At 63.3% G+C, this 19,123-nt stretch overlaps 4 protein-coding genes across 5 annotated transcripts; 1 reads left to right on the forward strand and 3 right to left on the reverse strand.

The window, feature by feature from the left end:
* Positions 1–296: 296 nt before the first annotated feature.
* On the reverse strand, positions 297–4,913 carry LOC139585231 (histone H2A.V). The gene is made up of 5 exons (XM_071417835.1): positions 4,710–4,913; positions 1,950–2,027; positions 1,215–1,328; positions 1,009–1,138; positions 297–616 (listed from the first exon to the last, which is right to left on the reverse strand). Exons 1-5 carry the CDS (start codon positions 4,896–4,898, stop codon positions 555–557), a joined length of 573 nt encoding a protein of 190 aa, XP_071273936.1. The 5' UTR covers positions 4,899–4,913; the 3' UTR covers positions 297–554.
* Positions 4,914–7,184: 2,271 nt separating this feature from the next.
* On the reverse strand, positions 7,185–12,203 carry PURB (purine rich element binding protein B). The gene has a single exon (XM_071417816.1). The coding sequence runs from the start codon at positions 12,157–12,159 to the stop codon at positions 11,155–11,157; it is 1,005 nt and encodes a 334-aa protein (XP_071273917.1). The 5' UTR covers positions 12,160–12,203; the 3' UTR covers positions 7,185–11,154.
* Positions 12,204–13,563: 1,360 nt separating this feature from the next.
* COX5B (cytochrome c oxidase subunit 5B) lies at positions 13,564–15,158 on the reverse strand. The gene is made up of 4 exons (XM_071417841.1): positions 14,999–15,158; positions 14,824–14,897; positions 14,226–14,325; positions 13,564–13,850 (listed from the first exon to the last, which is right to left on the reverse strand). Exons 1-4 carry the CDS (start codon positions 15,090–15,092, stop codon positions 13,738–13,740), a joined length of 381 nt encoding a protein of 126 aa, XP_071273942.1. The 5' UTR covers positions 15,093–15,158; the 3' UTR covers positions 13,564–13,737.
* A 1,036-nt stretch (positions 15,159–16,194) lies between these two features.
* Positions 16,195–19,105, forward strand: LOC139585225 (calsenilin-like). 2 transcript variants are annotated; one of them, XM_071417820.1, is made up of 8 exons: positions 16,195–16,407; positions 17,319–17,443; positions 17,520–17,589; positions 17,671–17,741; positions 17,977–18,084; positions 18,163–18,258; positions 18,349–18,411; positions 18,680–19,105. In XM_071417820.1, the coding sequence occupies exons 1-8, from the start codon at positions 16,305–16,307 to the stop codon at positions 18,725–18,727; spliced, it is 684 nt and encodes a 227-aa protein (XP_071273921.1). In that variant the 5' UTR covers positions 16,195–16,304; the 3' UTR covers positions 18,728–19,105. The 2 variants fall into 2 exon arrangements, with proteins under 2 accessions (XP_071273921.1, XP_071273920.1); XM_071417819.1 differs by having other exon boundaries at positions 17,520–17,741.
* The last annotated feature ends 18 nt before the right edge of the window (positions 19,106–19,123 follow it).

The following is a 19,123-nucleotide window of genomic DNA, read 5'->3' on the forward strand; positions in this document are numbered from 1 at the left end:
CGCACACTCCCATTTGCTGCCGGCTCGTACCCTGGCCCGGGGACAGACGGACAGAACGACACCGTCCAGATGGGCGGGACGGACACACAAACACTCCTGTGCTGGGCCAGGACAGACACCTCCATGGCTGGACAGACGGACACAGCCGGCCATGTGCTCCCGGGAGGCGGGGCATTGGGACACGCCCCACCCACCCAACATTTGCATAGTGGGCGGTCCCTCTCAGGTACCGGGGAGGTCTCGAAGCCCCCTCCCAAACCGCCCCCCTCCCCTCCTACCACTGGAGAGAGCCTGGATTTTTGTAAAAAATGGTTTATGGGTTCCATTTTTGTATAAAACTCGGGGGCAGCCGAGCCACTCGCCCACCCCCAGCTGCTGCCCCACAGCCCGTGGTGTGTCCTACTCAGAATCTAAACCCATCCCAATGCTTCCTCTACAGTCAATCCTCTACGCTCTTCCCTTCAACTATTCCTTAAAAAAATCCCTCGTGTCCCCGAGATGTTCCTGTGCCCAGGTACAGTACGATGACGGGGGGATCTGGTGCCGCGCTCCCTCTACGCCGTTTTCTGCTGTCCCTTCTTTCCAATCAGAGACTTGTGGATGTGGGGAATGACACCTGCAGAGAGAGGGGGGGAGAAATCCTGTGAAGCCACCTGCAGAATTCCCAAGAAACTGCAAAAAACCCTCAATTCCCCATTTTGTGAATGCCAAGCAGATCCTCCTCAGTGTGAATCGAGGCAAGCAGTGACCCCAGGTGCTTACGCCAAATTCCTGTTAAATTCCCCTCCTTACCACAATCCTTGTCTCGTTTCCGCGTTCCCCTCCTTGCCCCAATCCTTGTCTGGTTTCCCTCCTTCTCTCCTTGCCACAATCCCTGTCTGGTTTTCCACGTTCCCCTCCTGCCCCAATCCCTGTCTGGTTTCCCACGTTCCCCTCCTTGCCCCAATCCCTGTCGGGTTTCTCTCCTTGCCCCAGCGCCCCCAGGAAGGAGCAGGGAGCCAGGCCCACCTCCTCCGGCGATGGTGGCTTTGATCAGCGAGTCCAGCTCCTCATCGCCGCGGATGGCCAGCTGCAGGTGCCGGGGCGTGATCCGCTTCACTTTGAGATCCTTGGACGCGTTCCCAGCCAGCTCCAGTACCTGCAGGAGGGCAGGCAGGAGTGGTGGGAATGCCGGGGCACGGGGCTGCAGGGGCTGCAGAGGGAGGGGGCCCTACCTCAGCGGTCAGGTACTCGAGGATGGCTGCGCTGTACACGGCTGCCGTGGCTCCCACGCGCCCGTGGCTGGTGGTCCGAGTCTTCAGGTGCCTGTGGATGCGGCCCACTGGGAACTGGGGGACAATCAGCAACCTCGTTAACACCCACAGCCCCCGCGGTGTGCATACTGACAGCCTGCACGGCTGATTTGGGCTGCAACTCTCAGGGCCACAAAGAGATCACTAGCCAATTTATTTATTACTGGTTAATAGCTAGTATTAACATATGTTATAGTCACACATAATATTTTATTATATATATTGACATATTTTTATGATATATATATCTCATAAAATATAATTTACTAAAATGTATGTAACTGTATATGTGTATATAAGTTATATCTTGTATAGCATAAAATAAATAAAATGTGTATATAAGTTATACCTTTTATAGCATAAAATAATTGTATTTTAATGATTATTCATTTTAAAATATAATTTTAGAATATAAAGTAAAAATCTTCTAATAAAGTATATATTATGTAATAATGTAATATAAAATATTATAATATATAATATTATAATAAAATGTAATCTAATACTTCTCCCAATTAATCCTCCCCTCCCCTGTGTCCCATCTGCCAGCAAACCCCCTCTGCAAGCCCCTCATGGCCCCATGCCCCTCCCAGTGCCAAACCCCCATGTTTTCACCCCAAAGCAGCGGCGTGGGGGTGCCCAGCACCCTGAGCATACCTGCAGCCCGGCCCTCTGGGAGCGCGACACGGCCTTGGCCTTGGCCTTGCCGCTGTCCTTGCCCGCCTTGCCGCCAGCCTGGGGGAGAAAGGGGCCCGTTAATTAATCTAATCAGCCCCTGAATCCAAACAATCTCGTTAATTCTAAGCCAGAGGGACCTGCTGCAGGATAAGCTGGCAGCTCCCTGGCAACTCAGGGCCGCTCAAACCACGCGGACTCAAGGGGATAAACAAGGGAGGTTTTCAGGGTGCAGCAGCTGCTCCCTCCCCGGGGGTCTCATCCTGCTGCCACTATTCCCAGTATTTTCCAGAAAATGCCAAATGGGGGGGAAACAGCCCAAAATCCCATTGTTCAGTTCTTTTCCAGTTGTGAGCCCACTTTGTTTTCAGATTCAATTTCTCCACACGCTGGCACTGGGCAGGGCACTGCTCCTGCACATGGGAATGTGAATCCTGGGAGATTCAGGGGTAATTCCCCTCCTGCTCCAGAGTGGGAAATCACCAGGAGCCCCAGAAATGGTGGATTGTTTAATGAAAACCACGTTGGGAGGGGTGGAAATGCCAAAGCCAAGAGTTTGGGAGTTTCTGAGTAACAAGGAAGAAAGAACGGGCTCTCCCATCCGCTGCCAGGAAATCCACGGATTCCAGGGATATGGGAAGCCCCTATGACATCACTAATCACTAATGAGAGCTGTTCCTAATGAAGGTGAGAGCCCTGGGTGACGCAGGAAAGCACAGGGAGCTGCACCTTCCCCGTGGGAAAGACGTCAGCAACCCAAAATCTGCTCCAGGTAAAAAAGAAACAGGGATAAGAATCCCCAAAAGCAAGTTTTCTAGCCCACAGAAAGACAAGAGAGCTTGTAAACACCCTGAATATTCATAATCCCTCTTTTTCCAGAATATATTGATCCCACAATCCCCATCCCCTCTAAAAAGGAGGAATTTTGGCTCATGGTGAGGGAGCTGAAAGGATTCAGACACGCCAGGAGAGCAAGTGGAGCACGTTAATCCTTAAAATAAGATGCTGGTTAACCTGGGAATGTCCAAGATCTGGGTCCCATCCCAGCCAGGTGGGAGTTAACACAAGGATCAGTTCAAACATTGGAAAAAAAAATTAGTCACGAGGGGGCATTAATTAATCCCGAGGTGATTAAAGCAAGCAGAGGGCGCCGGGTGAGGCCATGGGGGACCCAGCAAATCCCCTCTGTAGGAGTTACTTTCATCAGGAGAAAACATTGCTGCATCAAACTCCTGAACTCCAGGGGGGCGTTTTGGGGGTGGATTCGAGGGGTGGAAAGGGAGATTTATGGGAAAGGAAGGGGGAGGCAAGGGGGATTTGTGGATATTTCCTTGCTCCAGGAATAACAAGCAGCATTGGGAAAAGCACTGGCTGTTCCCACTGCGGGCTTTTATCGGCCAGCTGTGAACTTTCCCACTGCCCCAAGCAGGTTTTCCAGCTCGGAGCTGCCTGCCTGAGACATTTTCACAGGGGGGCTAACTACGAAGAGCAAGAAAGGTCTGGCCGTGGAAATCCTGAGGTTTGTCCCGATGGGAAGTTCCTCAGCCCAGGTGGCTCCAGCTCCCTATGGGAGATGCGGGTTCCCGGACTCCTCCCTCCTGAGGGGGCAATCCCAAGCAATTCTCTCCCCACCCTCCACCTTGGGACAATCCTTGTGGCATCTCCATCCCTGCTCTCCACCACAGCCCCTCGCTAGGAGCACTTTCACGTGCTAAATCTTCCCTCCCTGGCTCTGACCCGCTGGCTTCTTCACGGCAGGCAAACTTTCTTTTTTTTTTTTCCTTTTCTTATTGCTTCAAACAGGATAAAACCCCTGTAAAGCAGCAACTTCTTATCTGGTGCCGCACATTCCCAGACATCCCCGAGCACAAGTTCTTGGCGGCAGCCGGAGTTGCATAACCCAACGGTGCTTCCATTGCCGCGGAGAGACCGGGGCCCTCACCGCCGGCTCCGGAGCCCCCCAGGGAACCCCCCGAGCCCACCTGTGGATCCCCAGAACCCCCCCAAGCCCCCTGCCGACCCACAGAGCCTCTCCCGTGGATCTTCGGAGAACGACAGAACCCCCGCGGCTGCACAGAACCGCCGGAACCCCCTGCAAACCCACAGAACCCGCCTATGGAATCAGAGAACGCTCCCCAGTGACCCTGCCGATCCACGGAACCCCGTATCCCACATCCCCCTGCCCGCCTTGGCTGACAGCTCCACACCCGGCTGCCCCCATTCCCCCTGCGGGCCCACAGGACCGGGGCACCGGGCAGAATGAATCCCCCGTTTCTCCCCCTCGGACCGGGCCGTTTCCCCGGGAAGTGGGCTGAGATGTGTCCGCGTAACCCCGGAGGAGGCGCCGGGCGGTTGACAGAGCCAGTTCGGGCCCCTCGATCGACGTTTCGCCCACGACAGCCGCTTCCTCCCGTCCAACCGCCCCACAACCAGCACAAACAGCGGCCGAGGAGACCCCGGCCGCCGCCGCACCGCTCTGACAGCGCGGGAGGGCACCGGCGGGGCCGGACTTGGAGGGCAGGACAAACCCCCTGCCCGGGAACCAGGCGGCAGCGGGCACGGGGCACCGGGGCAGCGCCGGGCCGGACCCAAGGTCACGGACCGGGGCCCGGCCCCCTCCCCCCGCCCGGCCTGCACTGACAGCGGCGCCCATTGGCGGCCCCGCGGGGCCTGGCTCTGCCCGGTCGCGCAGTCCTGGCCGGCCCCCCGAGTCCCGAGCTGCACTGCTGCCCCTGCCCTCACCATGGTACCGCCGCCGCCGTCCGAACCCCAAAGCCACCGCCGCGCCCGACCCGCCTCAGGAGCCGCCAGACAATGACCCGCCCGGGCGGGGGCGGCGGGCCGCGCCGCGTCGCCACCAATCACCGCCTCCCATACTAGTTTGAACATCCCACGGTGCCCAATGGGCGAGTCGCTTCTTTTCCCGTCCATCGCTGGCTCCGCCCAGCGGCTCGTTTAACGGCTGTGTTGCCTTTGCACACGGCCCGCAGCGGGGTGAGGGAGGGGCGCGCTCGGGTCGCTGACGTCACCGCCCGGCGAATAGCAATAACGAACGCCGCGATGAGAGGCGGTGTTATGATGATCGACAGCTGACTGAGCCATTCGAAAGCGTTTGCTGTTTCCCGCCCATTCCATCGCTCCGCCCCGGGTCGTGTTTGTGTGAGGGAGACGGTGGGGGGGGGGCGGACCGTGAGGGGAGCGCGGGGGTTTCGCGGCTCCGGGGGCCTCGCTCCTCCGGTGCTGCTCGGGGCTGAGAGGGGAATCCTCTCGGGGACACCCGGGCCCGCCGGTGTCTCTGGGGCAGTACACACATAGCCCGGCGCTGCCCCGTAGGATGAGTGAGGAGGGCAGCGGTCGTGAGGTAACTCGGACCCCGCCGCCCCCGGGCCGGACTGGGGGCTGGGGCGGACCCTGAGAGGCCGGAGGGTCTGTCAGTGGTGACGACGGTGTGGCCATAAAGCCCAAAAACTCACGGCACTGCTTGGGGGGAAGAGGGCCCCTTTTCCGAGCAAACATGTCACAGCGAATAAAACCTCAGTTCCTCATGACGGGCCCCGTTCAGTGACAAATGGAACCTGACTGTGGGGCGAGCTGAGCTCGTAAATGGAACCGGGGATTCGCCAGCCAGGGTCGGTGCTAGGGCAGCGGCTCGGAGCTGCTGGCCCCCGCACAGCACAGCCCTGCCCCGGCTGGAGCCGGAGCCCGGGCCCCTCAGACCGGCTCTCCCCGGTGTGGCCGCTGTTCCACGGCCGTGGGGTGTCCTGCCGGCCGGGCCTCAGTTTCCCTCCGTAGCGGGCGGGGTGGAGAGCCCTGCACTGTCCCCGCTCCTCGCCGCACTGCCGGGGGGCTCCGGTCCCCCCACCCTGCTCCGGCCCGCGGGCGGCGGCACCTGTTCCTGCTCCCCTCGGCTGTCCCGGTGCCAGTTTCCCTGCACTGGGCAGGGGCGAGGCGGCCCGCGCCCCTCGCTGCAGCTGCCGGGGGGCTCAAGGCGGTCCCCAGTCCCCCTCCCTGCCCCGGCTGCCCCGTGGCCGAGGCACGGACTGGGAGGAGCAGCAGGGCGAGGAGGAGGATGACGAAGGCCCTCCCCGGGGTGCCTGCCCGGCCCCGTCAGTTCCCCCCCGGCACCGGGCAGGGGGGCACCGCGCGTCCCCCGCAGCTGCCGGGGAGGCTCAGGGTGCGCCCACCCCTCATGCCGCAGCTGCTCCCGCACCCCGGGAGTGCCGCACCTGCCCCGGGCAGCAACTGCCGCGGGCTGCGCCCCCCCGGGCTCCATCCAGGGCCCCCCGGCTGTCCCCGGGGCCCCTCCAGCTGTCCCCAGCTCCCCCCATCCCCGGAGCCAGCCGGGGGGGCCGCAGCAGCTGCGGGGTGCGGTGGGGCCGGGGATGGGGACGGAGGAGCTGCTCCCCCGGCCGCGGGGATATGCGGGCCGCGGGCTCGGCACGGGGAGGAGCCGCGGGGCGGGCGGGGGTCGCGGCGGGCCCTGGTGGCGGTGACAGCGATGGCGGTGACGGCGGCTCATGCGCAGGCGGGTCCCCGCGTGTCCTCAGATGAGCCCGAGCCCGCAGGGAGCCGCAGCGCGGGGGGCGGGGGCTGCGGCAGCGCCGGTGGGGACACGGCACGGGCACGGCCGGGACACGGCACACGGCCCCGGGCACCGCGCCGGGATGGCACGGCCGCGGGATGGCACCCGCGCCCGACACACCGCACGCAGGCCGCTTTCACATCTGTGCACACACACCTGCCTGAGCCGCGGCACACACGCCACGCACGGGCCATGCCAAACCCTGCCAGCCTTACACCCGCACCATGTGATGGCACGCAAGCCTTACACACACTGTACACACACATCCACGGCAGGCAGCCATGTGATGGCACAAAGCCGTATACTCACTTTACACACGCCTTACACATGGAGCCGTGTGCTGGCACGCACACCTCACACACACCCACACACACGTTATGCTGTGCACACACCAGCCTGAGCTGTGACACACCATGCCTACGCCGCGCCAAACCTCCCTCCCCACCGTGCTGGTACCACACACCCGCAGCTCCCCTGGGTCAGGCGATCCCCTCAGGACACCCCACGTTCCGTTTGTGCCTTCAGGCCATCCTGCATGTCCCTGCAATGCCCAGGGTGACCACCCCACCCCTCACCACCAGTTCCACCCTGCAGGGCCCCCCATGACACCCCCAAGGAACAAGTCGGGCCCGGGCTGGTTTTCATTCACTTTTCCGCATACTTTATTTGTTACAAACATACAATTCTTTAAATATAGACTGTAAAACTCCATTTGCAAAAATCTGCTACGTCAGGAGTGCTCGGAGCAGGAGGAGTTCGTCGCGTCGGCCTCGTCTGCGCTAGTGGTAACACCCAGGACCTGCCTCCGGCCCCTGGAGCCGCCCCGCCGGCCGCAGGGAAGGGACACGGGGGCCCCGGCCCCCCCAGCCGCCTAAAGTGCAGGTTTGCTTTAGTTTTTGTTTTTCTTTCATTAAAAAAATAACAGGAATAAAACTTTCTTTTTTTTTCTCTTTTCGGCAAAGGGACGTCATGGCGAGCGCTCGGGGAGGGAGGCGGCGCTCCCGGGATCTGCTGCTCGGAGGAGGATCCAACATTCATGGGATCCAGTTCTCAGGGGATCCAACTCTCCGAGGAGGATCTGCTGCTTGGAGAAGACCCCAGCTCAAAGAGGAGGGTCTAGTGTTTGGAGGATCCAACTCTCAGAGGATCCAGCTCTTGGAGGATCCAACTTGGAGGAGGATCTGGCTCCCGGAGGAGGATCTAGCACTCAGAGAAGGATCTGGTGCTCAGAGGATCCAGCTCTTGGAGGATCCAACTTGGAGGATCCAGCTCTCAAAGGAGGATCGGGCACTCAGAGGATCCGGCTTTCGGAAGATGCAATTCTTGGAGGACCCAGCTGTCAGCGAATCCAACTCTGGGAGCGTGTGGCTCTTGGAGGAGGATGCAGTGCTCTCCCCACCGATGCTGTCCCAGCCCCGTGGCTGGGCTGCCCCGTGTCTGGAGCCGCTCTCGGCCGCTGCTCTGAGGCCAGAGCCCCCGGGGTGGGATGGGGCTGCAGGCCGTGCCGTGCCGTGCTCCTCCCCGGCCGTCCCGCCCGGATCTGGCTGCTCCCGCCAACGCCCAACCCCGGCTCCGCGTGGCTTGGCCCCGACAACGCTGGCTCTACCGGCTCCGCGAGGATGAGGAGGGCGAGGAGGGCGAGGGCCTCGCCCTGCAGGAACATCTGGGAGCATCCACGGAGCCCACACTGGGAATACCTGCTGAGCTCCATGGTGCACCACCCTGCCTACCCCCAGTGCTCCCTCAGCTGCTCTTTTAAAATCTTTTCCAGTTTTTTTGCGATTTTTTTTTCCACATTTTGCTTTTTTTATGAGAGGCCAGTGAGGGGCTGGGTTGGTTTTGTCACCAACATAAGGAGCCATGGCGTAGCCCCCCAAACCATCCCCCACTGCCCCCAAATCGCCTGGAAACAAGGCAGGAGAATCCGAATTTTCTTATGTATTTTTTAGGGCAAAAAGAACTGAAGCTGTCTGAACTTGCCCTGGAAGCACCACCCGCTCCAGACCCAGCCATTTGGGGTAATTTCCAGTGGGTTTTGGGGCGCTGTACAAGACTTCCAATATTCTGTCTGTACAGCCATCATCGTGTTCTCCATCAGCCCCTCTGGGGCAGCAAAGCTGGAAGTACCAGGAATTCGGGATATGTTTCCCCCTATTTGTGGTTTAAAAATAAAAATTAAAAAAAAAGAGAAAAAAACCAATTTGCCCATTTTCTACAGAATTCAACCCAAAACCCAACCGAATCTGAGCTATGTACACACAGCCATGTCTATACACACAGAGATGAAGGGGGTTCAGGGGAGATGCCGGCGTTGTCCCGCTTTCCTGGGAAACTCCCAACGCCTCCTGGGGGGCTCCAAGAGAAATGAAAACTGAAAACTGCCCCCCAAGATTCCCTCCCCCATGGCCGCTCCCCTCTCTCCAGCTGGCACCTCAAATCCCCTTTTTCCCCTATTTTAGCTCATTTTGGCTGTTTTTCTCCGCTGTCTTCCCCCGACGTGCTCTGCTCTTCCCACCCAAATGGAGCTGTGGGAGGTCGTGTCCATGGATCCAGCGCTTCTCTGGCCAGGAAAGGCTCCCTGGGCCAACGCCGGGAGCTGCTTTTTTGGGTTTATTACTGGATTTTGGTGGTTTTGCCTTTTTTTTTGTTTCCTCTTCCATTTATTTCTAGCCAGCTCCCCAGAGCTCGGCCGGGCCCGCAGCGATTCCGCCGCTCTCCCAGAGTAGAAATAAGGCTAAATCACCGCAATTCAGCCAAAAGAAAGAAACCCAAAGGAATATATATATATTTTTATATATATATATATATATATATATCTCATCCTCTTCAAAAATAAAAGGAGAGGTCCCGCAGCTGGATGCCGGTGAGTCCCGCGGAGCTGGGAGCGTTTTTCCCCCCAAATCCGTCGTCGCCGTTGTGGTTTATGGATTTTTCTCCGTGGCAAAGAACACAGGATCAGGAGGATGGGTGGATACAGCAGGAATTCACCGGAAAGAGCTGCCTGAGGGTACAAAATACAGTACAGGACACATCGGCCATCGAGGAAGGACTATTGCTCCCGAGTGAGTGAGTGAGGGATCCGGGTCCTTTGCGACGGAGAAGGCTTAAAAACGGGATAAACGGAAGAAATTCGCTTTAAAAATCCCTTTAAAAAGAGCGACGGCAGCGGGAGCGGCGGGATGGGGCCGGGGGCCGGCCAGACGGACAGATGGACAGCGGCGTGGGGGTCCCCCAGGGGTCTGCGGCCGTTCCTACTTCCCAATAAATATGGAGAGAGGGAGATGCCGGATCCGTGGTAATAAATTAAGGAGGCAGCTGACTGGGCTCCCAAAAATGGATTAAAAGGAAAAAAAAAAGAAAAGTCCTAGAAGTGGTGAAACCGTTGGAGAAGAAGAGGCAAAACTTTGGAATGAGAGCGATGGAGTTCAGAGTTATGGGAAAACGGGGTGAAAAACCGGAATTCTGTACAGGGCAGGACTGAGCCGAGGGAGTGAAAAAGAATTAAAAAAAAAAAAAAAGACTATTTGAGAGTGGAAAAATGTGTTTAATAGGAGGTGGCTGGAGGGACCAGGCGGCGCCAGGGCCGGGCCCAGGGGGGCAAAAAAAGACAAAAGGAGGCAAAAAATAACAATAAACCTCCAAAATCCACCCCCAAGGTGCCGGGGCCGGGCGTGGCCACGGATTTGGGGCCGGAAAATCCAATTTGGGTGAAGCCAAGGGGCGGATTCCGGCGGGTCCTGGTGAAACGGGGCCGGAGGCGCCTTATTTGGAGAGAAGGGGAAGATGGTTCGCCCCGTCGAGTTTTTCCTTGTGCTTTGTGCCGGCGCCTCCCCCTTCCCGGCGGGAAACGGGGAGGGGGGGAAAAACGGTCAGAAATCGGCAAAACCGAGGAAATCTTCCCTAATTGCCAGGGAGCCGCCAGCTCGGGCGGGTTCCAGTTCGGGCGCCTGGAATTTGAATCCCGAAAAAAAACCCAAAAAACCAAAAAGAACCCCACCCCCAAAAAAAAAAAAAAAAAAAAAGTGGAAAGAGGAGGAAAGGGAAAAAAAAAAAAAAAAAAGGAAAATGAAGGGAAAAATCACAAGCCGAGGGAACGGCCGTTGGTCCAAGGTGCCTCCGCTGCCCCCCCCGCCCCCGGCGCTGCCGCCGCCGCTCGGCTCCGGGGCCCTCGCGTGCTGGTTTTGATGGGGGGGCACCGGGAGGGGAGGGGGCTGCGGGTGACCCCCTGCCCCACCCCAAAGCAGCGAGTCCTGGGGTCCGGGGGTCCCACGGTGGGAGGCGGGGAGGGGCCGGGGGGGCCGCGGCACGGTCGGGCCGGTTTCTCTCTCTCCGGTGGCGACAGGAGGGGGGGACTCGGGGGCTCGGGGACCCCCGCGCCCCACCGCTGCTGGCGGGGGGGGGCTCGGGGACCCCTTCGTCCCGTTGCTGGGAGCGGGGACCCGGGGGGTTTGGGGACCCCTTCACCCCGTCGCTGGGAGGGGGAAGGGGGGCTCAGGAACCCCTCTGCCCCGTCGCTGGGAGGGGGGATCGGGGACCCGCTCGCCCCGGGGCTCGGGGGGGGTGGTGGGGGGCCGGCGTCGGGGTCGAGGGCTGGGGGGGATCGGCTCAGTCGTCGTCCACGTCGTCGCCGTCGGAGTCGTCACCGGCGCCGCTGCCGCTGCCGGGTCCCGGCGGGCCGGCGCGCCGGTCGTAGAGCTTGTCCCGCTGGCGCTCCTGGATGTCGCGCATCTCCTCGGCGTAGCGGCAGAAGGCGCCGCCGAACTTGGCCCAGGCCTTGTAGGGGACGGTGATGGCGTTGCGGTAGGACGGCTTCACCTCGCTGACCCGCAGGAACACCCCGTACTTGTTGCAGCCCACGTCGAAGAAGAAGCGCTTGGAGTCCACGGTGATGGACGTGCCCTCGGGCAGCTCCCCGTAGAGCCCCCCGCCGCCCGGGCCGCCGCCGCCGGGGCCGCCCAGCTCGTCCTCCTCGCCGCCGTAGTCGTCGATGAGCTTGGCCAGGGCATCGCGGAACTCGATGAGGCCCTGGGCGGGCAGCGCGATGGTCTGGCCGCTCTGCAGCCCGGGGGGGCCTCCCGCGAACCCCCCCGGGCCGCCGGGGCCGCGGTTCACGGTCTGGCGGATGCGCAGGAAGCGCCCGCGCTGGTTCTCCTTCAGGTCCAGGTAGTACTTGCGGTTCTCCCGCACCAGGAACTCGCTCTTGAGGGCGCGGCGGGGCCCGGCGCCGTCCTCGCCCGGCGGCCCCGCGGCCTGGGCCAGCTGCTCGGGGCTGGACGGGCCCAGCTGCGCGTAGTGCTCGATGAAGTCGCCCAGGTAGTCGCGGAACTCGGCGGCCACGGCCATGGAGAGCGTGAGGCGGCTCTTGGAGCCGCCCGCGCCCACCTCGGCGATCTTGAGGAAGCGGCCCTTGGCGTTCTGCTTCACGTCCAGGTAGAAGCGCTTGTTCTGGATGTCCAGACGCTTGGACGCCAGCTCCTGCGTCTCCTGCTCGGGGCCAGCCGCGCCGCCGCCGCCGGGCCCCGCGGCCGGGCCGGCCCCCCCCGCCCCGCCGCGGGCGGTCCCGAACCCGCCGCCGCCGCCGCGCTCGCTGCCGCTGTCCCCGTCCGCCATCTTGTCCGCCCGCCCCGCGCGCCGCCCGCTTCCGGCCCCGCTGCGACACCGCTGACGTCACCGCCGCACCGCCGCCGTCACGTGCGCCGGGGGCCCCGCCCGCCGCGTCCCCGCGCGCCCCCGGCGAAGCTCCGCCCCCCCACCAGGCCCCGCCCCGAAGCCCCCTCCCCACCAATTCCATCGCTCCGAGTCCCGCCCCCAGCTGTCAGTCACTACGGCCACGCCTCCCATTGGTCGCGGGGCCCGGGCCCCGCCCCGCAGCCCCCTCCCATCCATTGAGATCCGCGCTCTGCGGCCCGGCTGTCAGTCACGGCCACCGCTGGCTCCCATTGGCCAATAAGGCCCAGGGCCCCGCCCCTGGCTGTCAGTCTCCGGCAATGACACCTCTTATTGGTCCCTGAAGCCCCGCCCCCGGCTCCTCCCTTCATTGAGCGCAGATTCCCGCCCTTCCCTGCTGTCAGTCACAGCCTCCTGCAGCCCCCATTGGTCCGCGATGTCCGAAGCCCCACCCCCAGCTGTCTCTCACCGTCAGCACAGCTCCCATTGGCCAGCGAGGCTCTGAGCTCCGCCCCCTCAGGCTGGGGATGCATGATGTCATGGCCAATCAGCGTGACATCATCAATGACATCATGGCTGGTCAGTGGCACCGGGGCCACACTTTGGACAGGCAAACTCCAAACTCTGCCTCGAGCCAGCCCTGATGGCAGAACCCGCCAGAACCTTGCAGAACCCTCCAGAACCTCCTGGAACCCCCGAGAACCCACCCTGAACCCAGGTTGGGATGAGCTGCCCGAGGGGAGTCCTCGAGTCAGGGCCGTGGCCACCCCTAAGGGACACCCTGGGACCACTCAGGGTCTCTGGGGATATCCTGGGAACCTTCAGGGGACCTTCTGAGGCCACCTGGGAACCTTCAGGGGACCTTCTGAGGCCACCTGGGATCACCTGGGAACCCCCTGAGGCCACCTGGGATCCTCTGGGGATCTCCTGGACCCTGGTGGGTTCTCCTGAGTCCCCTGCAGGAGATGCAGACCCCGGTGCCTGGCAGGATGGGCGCCCTGGGACCCTCCTGGGTGACACCCATGGGACAGGCCAGCACATGTCCAAGGGGACAAATGGCCCTGGGGAAAGGGAGGTGGTCCCTGTGTGTGGGGAGGAGGCTGTGGGACCCCCAGGAGGCTGTGGGACCCACCCAGCCCCCTCAGTGCTCAGGGGCTCCTTTGGGAGCCCAAAGGGGACAAAGCCACCACAGGACCCACTCGGTGTCCCCCCCCAGTCCCAGGGCAGAGGAACAATGAGATGGGGTCCCTCCACCACAAATTCTGCCCCTAGGCCACGGTGTCCCCCTCAGACCCCCCGGACCCCTCCCCACCCACAGTGACACCCCCAGCACAGACACAGCCAGGCTCTCCACACAAACTCTTTATGGGGGGATTTGGGGGGTCCAACAGAGACCCAGGGAGGGGAGGGAGGGGGACCCCCAGCCCCTCAGTGGGGCATCTCATGGGGGATCAGTTTGGGGGCATTTGGGGGTCCCCCAGCCCTCAGTAGGGGATCAGTTTGAGGGAATTTGGGGGTCCCTCAGTGGGGCAGCTCATGGGGAATGAGTTTGTAGTGGGCGCCGCAGGAGGGGCAGCGCTGGGCCTCGCCCTTGTGCAGCCAGAACCAAACCACGTAGCTGTTGTCCTCCTCACCTGGGGGGACAGGGACAGCGTGGGACACACGGACAGGGGGACGGGGACAGTGTGGGACAGGGACACGGACAGAGGGACAGGGACAGAGTGGGATGTGGATGGGGATAGGCATGGGGAAGAGGAACAGGGGACGAGGACAGCATGGAACAGAGCACAAGAACAGAAGGGGACGGAAATGGACAAGGAACAGGAATGGACACACAAACACCGCGGACAGGCACGGGTGGGAGGATGGACACATGGACAGTTAAAGGACAGACACAGGGGCAGGATGGACACACAGACACTGGGATGGACAGACACATGGACATGGGGATGGTCAAACACAGGGACACGAGGACAGACAAACACACGGACAGGGCCGGGAGCACTCACAGACGCAGCCCACGATGCGCTTGTTGGACACGGAGGGCACGAGGTTGGGATCCTCCTTGGTGCCTGCGTAGCGCTTGGGCCGGAACATGCTATACGGGTCCTGTGGGCAGGGCAGGGCACTCCAGGCTGTGAGACCCCCAGAACCACCCCAGAACCACCGCAGAATCCCCCGAGGGCGGCCTGGCTCCGTGAACCCCAAACCTGGCATCCCCAGCTCCACCCCGAGACCCCCTGTGCCTGACCTCCCTCAAATCTGAGACCCCAGCCCCAGACCCTGTAGCCCTCCAAGGACACCAGAACTGGAACATCCCCCCCAGATGAACCCGCCACCCCTCGAGCACCCCCAAATCCCCCGGGACCCCCAGATCTCCTCACCGCTGACCCCTCTGACCCCACTCCCGCCAAGGGCATCGGAACCCTGAAATAACCCGAGCCCCTCGCCACGCCGAGCCCCCCCAGAACACCCATCCGCCAATCTCTGCCCCTCCAAGGGCAGCCGAACCCCGAAACCGCCCCGGAGCCCCCCGGCATCCCTCGGGCCGCCCCCGCCCTCCGGCTGACCCCGGCCCCAGGCCCACCGCGCTCCCCCGGCACTCACCAGCCCCTTGTTCATGGCCTCCATCACCTTCCGCTCCAGCCCGGTCGCCTGCTCCTCATCGCTGGCCAGGTTCCCTGCAGGGCTCCGTCACACCGGGGCTGCACACGCACCCCGCCCCGCTCCCCCCGCCCCTCCCCGCTGTCCCCCCCGCTCCCGCTCCCCCGTCCCCGCTCACCGGGCACGCTGAGCTGGCGGGCGGGCGCGGCGCGGGCGGAGGCCGCGGGCAGGAGCCGCAGGGCCGCGCTCACCCGCAGTAACCTTGAGGCCATGGCGGCGAGACTGGCGGCACTTCCGGCACGGGCGGAAACGGAAGTGACGTTGGGCGGGACGGCGGGAGCGCCAGATGTAGCGGCGCGGCAGCACCGGAGCCACGCCCACAAACACTGAGCCCCGCCCCTTTCGCGTGATCCCGCCCCTGTGTATTACCCCGCCTCCCTAGTGGCCCCGCCCCGTATATGACTCCGCCCCCGTGGTGCCCCGCCCTCGGGGTGGCCCCGCCCCGCGGTGGCCACACCCTCTTGCGGGCCCGCCCTTCTGGGTGGCCCCGCCCCCGGTGCGAGCCCGGTGGTCCCGGGGGGCGGGGCTGAGATTTCGAATGGGAGAGGGGACCCCCGAGGGGACAGGGACAGTCCTGGGGACAGGGACATTGTGGGGACAGGGACATTGTGGGGACAGAGACACTGTGGGGGGACAGGGACAATGTGGGGGACAGGGACAGTCCTGGGGACAGGGACAATGTGGGGGGACAGGGACAATGTGGGGGGACAGGGACACTGTGGGGACAGGGACACTGTGGGGGACAGGGACAGTCCTGGGGACAGGGACACCGTGGGGACAGGGACATGGTGGGGACGGGGACAGTCCTGGGGACAGGGACACCGTGGGGACAGGGACAGTCCTGGGGACAGAGACACTGTGGGGACGGGGACATTGTGGGGACAGAGACACTGTGGGGGACAGGGACAGCCCCTAGAGGTGACAAGGACACGCCGAGGGACAGGCCCGATGTCCCCAGGGCTGCGGGACACCCAGCGAGGGGTGGGGACAGTGCGGGGAGCGGGGACAGCCCCGCCGCCCTCCCTCCGTGCCTCAGTTTCCCCTGCCCTCGCTGCTTACTCATCCCCATCGATCCCATCGATCCCCCCGGGCCCGGGGGGGCACTCAAGGACCTTTTTCCCCCCAATTTCGAGTTCCGCTCCGGCGGGACCCTCCCGGCGCTGACCCCAACGCCCGGGGGTGCTGCGGGGAGCGGGGGGAGCGCCCCTGGACCCCCGCCCCACAGAAACCCCAAACTTTTGTGGGAAAGCGCAAAAAACCGCGGGGGGGTGGGGGGGGGGCAGGGTGCCAGGGGAGGAGGAGGAGGAGGAGGAGGAGAGGAGGGGAGGACGGGCCGGCGGGCACGGGCAGCACCCGCCCCGCGCTGCCGCAGGAGCCCCGCAGGGTTGGGGGGACCCCCGGTGCCCCCGGTGCCCCCCGGGGCCATGGGCATCCAGGGCATGGAGCTGTGCGCCGTGGCCGTGGTCATCCTCCTCTTCATCGCCGTGCTCAAGCAGTTCGGCATCCTGGAGCCCATCTCTGCCGAAGGTACCCCCCAACCCCCGAGCCCCAATTAACGCTAATTAATGAATTAATGAGGGCTCAGCCCCACTGCCTGGTGACCTCCCGGAGCAGAGCCGGGTTTGGGTCTGGGGTCCCCTCGGGAGGGTTTGGAGGAAAAGGATGAGGATTTGGGGCTGGGGAGGAGTGGACAGAGACCCCAAACTCCCCCTGAAGTGCCACGGCCTGGGGGGACCCCCGGAGCATCCCCAAAACACCCGGGAATGGGGACCCCCACCCAAAAGAACCAGGATGGGGACCCCCACCCCAGAGCCCTCCCCTGCCCCATTAACCCCCAGGAACGGGCAATGGGGACACCCAGGGACCCCCAAACCTTCCCAAGGAGGCCGGGAGGGCTCTGAGCTGGCGCTGACCCCAACAAGGCCCCCGAGGTGGGGGTCACGTCCTCACAGTGACCCCCAAACCCCCTGAGATGGGACACAGGGACCCCCAATGCCCCCCAGGTCCCCCGAGACCCCCTCACAGCCCGAGCTGGGGGTTCCCCACCCTCTGACAGCGCCTGGGAACGTTCGGGGCTCCCAAGCCCATCCCAAAATTGCTGAACGGCCCCGCAGGGGCTGCCCGGGCTGGAATTATTAATGAAGCATCATTTATTAATTACCTTGCGCCGGGCCGGGCGGGAGCGGCGGCGGCCAAGAGGCGGCTCGGGAACGTTCGGAGCCCCGGGAGTGCGGGGAAAGCCCCGGGACGCGACACCCGCGGCGCTCGGGGGCACCGGGGAGCTCCGGGGCTGCGGGGCCGCGGATGTGGGGCGGTGCGGGAGGGTTTGGGGTGCAGGGGGGGTCCCTAAGGGGGTCCCTAAGGGGGTCTTTGTCCCGGGAGGGTTTGGGGTGCAGGGGGTCCCTAAGGGGGTCGTTGCCCCGGGTCTCCCTCCGCAGACAGCGGCGATCCCGACGTGGAGCTGCCGACGGCCCGGCACCCGCCCGAGGGGCTGGAGCAGCTCCTGGCCCGCACCAAGTTCACCAAGAGCGAGCTCCAGTCCCTCTACCGAGGCTTCAAGAACGTGAGTCGAGGGTACCGCGCCCCCAAACCCGCGGGTCCCCGCGTTCCCGGGGTCACCGGCGCCGCTGCCCCGGCAGGAGTGTCCCAGCGGGCTCGTGGATGAGGAGACCTTCACGCTCATCTACTCGCGCTTCTTCCCGCACGGCGGTGAGTCGGGGGTCCCGCAGCCCCCGGGGGGGCCGGGGCAGTACCGGGAGCGGTACCGGGAGTCACGGTCCGGTCCCGCAGACGCCAGCTCCTACGCGCACTTCTTGTTCGACGCCTTCGACGCCGACCGCAACGGGGCTCTGTGCTTCCAGGTGGGAATTCCGGGGGGGAACGGCCGTGCCAGCACCGTGATTCATCACATCCTCCCCCCCTTCCTCCTCCTCCTCCTCCTCCTCCTCCTCCTCCTCCTCTCCCCTCCCGGCTGTGGCCGGGTAAAAATAACGGGATCAATAGGGCTGCAATCCCCGGGGCGGCCCGGGATCGATGGGGCAGCGGCGGGGCCGGGGTGAGGGTGGGTGAGGGTCCCTCCCGCCGCCCCCCGGGCAGGATTTCGCCGTGGGGCTCTCGGTGCTGCTGCGGGGCACGGAGCAGCAGAAGCTGAGGTGGACGTTCGACCTCTACGACGTGAACAAGGACGGCTACGTCAGCAAGGAGGTGACACTGGGGGACAGCGGGGGGTGGCGGGGTGGGGACAGGCGGGCGGGGGCTGCCAGCGCCCTGTGTCCCCCGTAGGACATGCTGGAGATCATGAAGTCCATCTATGCCATGATGGGCCAGCCCGCCCCGGGGCACAGCGCGCCCGCACAGCACGTGGAGCTCTTCTTCCAGGTGAGACGGGCCCCAAAGTGTCCCCAAAGTGTCCCCAAGGCCACCCCCGGGGCCGCCCCGCCCCGCTGAGCCCCGGCCGCTCCCTTGCAGAAGATGGACAGGAACGGGGACGGCGTGGTGACCTTCGAGGAGTTCCTGGCCACCTGCCAGGAGGTGAGGGGCTCTGGGGGGCACCATCCTCACCCTCCTCATCCTCGTTCTGTCCCGGAATGACGCGCTGGGGGCATCAGGAGAGAGGGGGACATGGTGGGAATGGGACAGGAGAGGAGGGATGGGAGGAGAGGCGTGGGATTTGGGGCTGGGAGAAGGATTTGGGGAGGCAGGAGGGTTGGGATGGGAAGTGTGGGATGCTGAGGACAGGAGGGAGATAGCAAAAGGGGCTCAGGACGGGGCCGTGGGGTCTCTGCTCTCTCCTCCCCAGGACAAGGACATCATGAGCTCCATGCAGATCTTCCACAGCGTGCTCTAGACCCTGCTCCCCCCGGAGGTTTTCTGCTGCTTCAGACGAACCAGAGGCAGGAGAAGTCCAGCATGTGGCTCCCAGAGACGGGACAGGACAAGGACAAGGACGACGTTGCCACCAGAGCCCCCTGGGCACGGCACTGCCACCCCCCCCATTCTGTGGGGCTGAGCCCCCCTCGACACGGACCCCCCCCCCCCTTGGCGGTGCAGGGACAGCACAAACCCCACCCCAGGGACTTGGGGACCCTCGAGATGGGAGCCCGGGTGTGGGGGTGTCCACATGGCAGCCGTGAGATGGAGCCCCCAGACACCGACCCAAAGCACAGCCCCTGCTCCCCAGCAGCGTGGGGAGAGGGGATTTTATAAATAAACCAAACAGTGACGATTTAGGGGTGAAACGGAG

Source organism: Agelaius tricolor, unplaced genomic scaffold (genome assembly GCF_023055355.1).
Source record: "Agelaius tricolor isolate 1412-34295 unplaced genomic scaffold, bAgeTri1.0.p SCAF_70, whole genome shotgun sequence".
Classification (NCBI taxonomy): Eukaryota; Metazoa; Chordata; class Aves; order Passeriformes; family Icteridae; genus Agelaius; species Agelaius tricolor.

What these genes read in the sequence shown, in the direction of transcription:
- LOC139585231 (XM_071417835.1), bottom strand. Translation starts at nt 4,898, where the DNA reads ATGGACGGGAAAAGAAGCGACTCGCCCATTGGGCACCGTGGGATGTTC. An exon ending in ACGGCGGCGGCGGTACCATG is followed by an intron (nt 2,028 to 4,709) that starts GTGAGGGCAGGG and finishes TTTCTCCCCCAG; the next exon opens with GCTGGCGGCAAGGCGGGCAA. An exon ending in CCCAGAGGGCCGGGCTGCAG is followed by an intron (nt 1,329 to 1,949) that starts GTATGCTCAGGG and finishes ATTGTCCCCCAG; the next exon opens with TTCCCAGTGGGCCGCATCCA.
- PURB (XM_071417816.1), bottom strand. Translation starts at nt 12,159, where the DNA reads ATGGCGGACGGGGACAGCGGCAGCGAGCGCGGCGGCGGCGGCGGGTTC.
- COX5B (XM_071417841.1), bottom strand. Translation starts at nt 15,092, where the DNA reads ATGGCCTCAAGGTTACTGCGGGTGAGCGCGGCCCTGCGGCTCCTGCCC. An exon ending in CCGCCAGCTCAGCGTGCCCG is followed by an intron (nt 14,898 to 14,998) that starts GTGAGCGGGGAC and finishes GGAGCCCTGCAG; the next exon opens with GGAACCTGGCCAGCGATGAG. An exon ending in AGGCCATGAACAAGGGGCTG is followed by an intron (nt 14,326 to 14,823) that starts GTGAGTGCCGGG and finishes CCCTGCCCACAG; the next exon opens with GACCCGTATAGCATGTTCCG.
- LOC139585225 (XM_071417819.1), top strand. Translation starts at nt 16,305, where the DNA reads ATGGGCATCCAGGGCATGGAGCTGTGCGCCGTGGCCGTGGTCATCCTC. An exon ending in ACGTGGAGCTCTTCTTCCAG is followed by an intron (nt 18,259 to 18,348) that starts GTGAGACGGGCC and finishes GCTCCCTTGCAG; the next exon opens with AAGATGGACAGGAACGGGGA. An exon ending in TCCTGGCCACCTGCCAGGAG is followed by an intron (nt 18,412 to 18,679) that starts GTGAGGGGCTCT and finishes TCTCCTCCCCAG; the next exon opens with GACAAGGACATCATGAGCTC.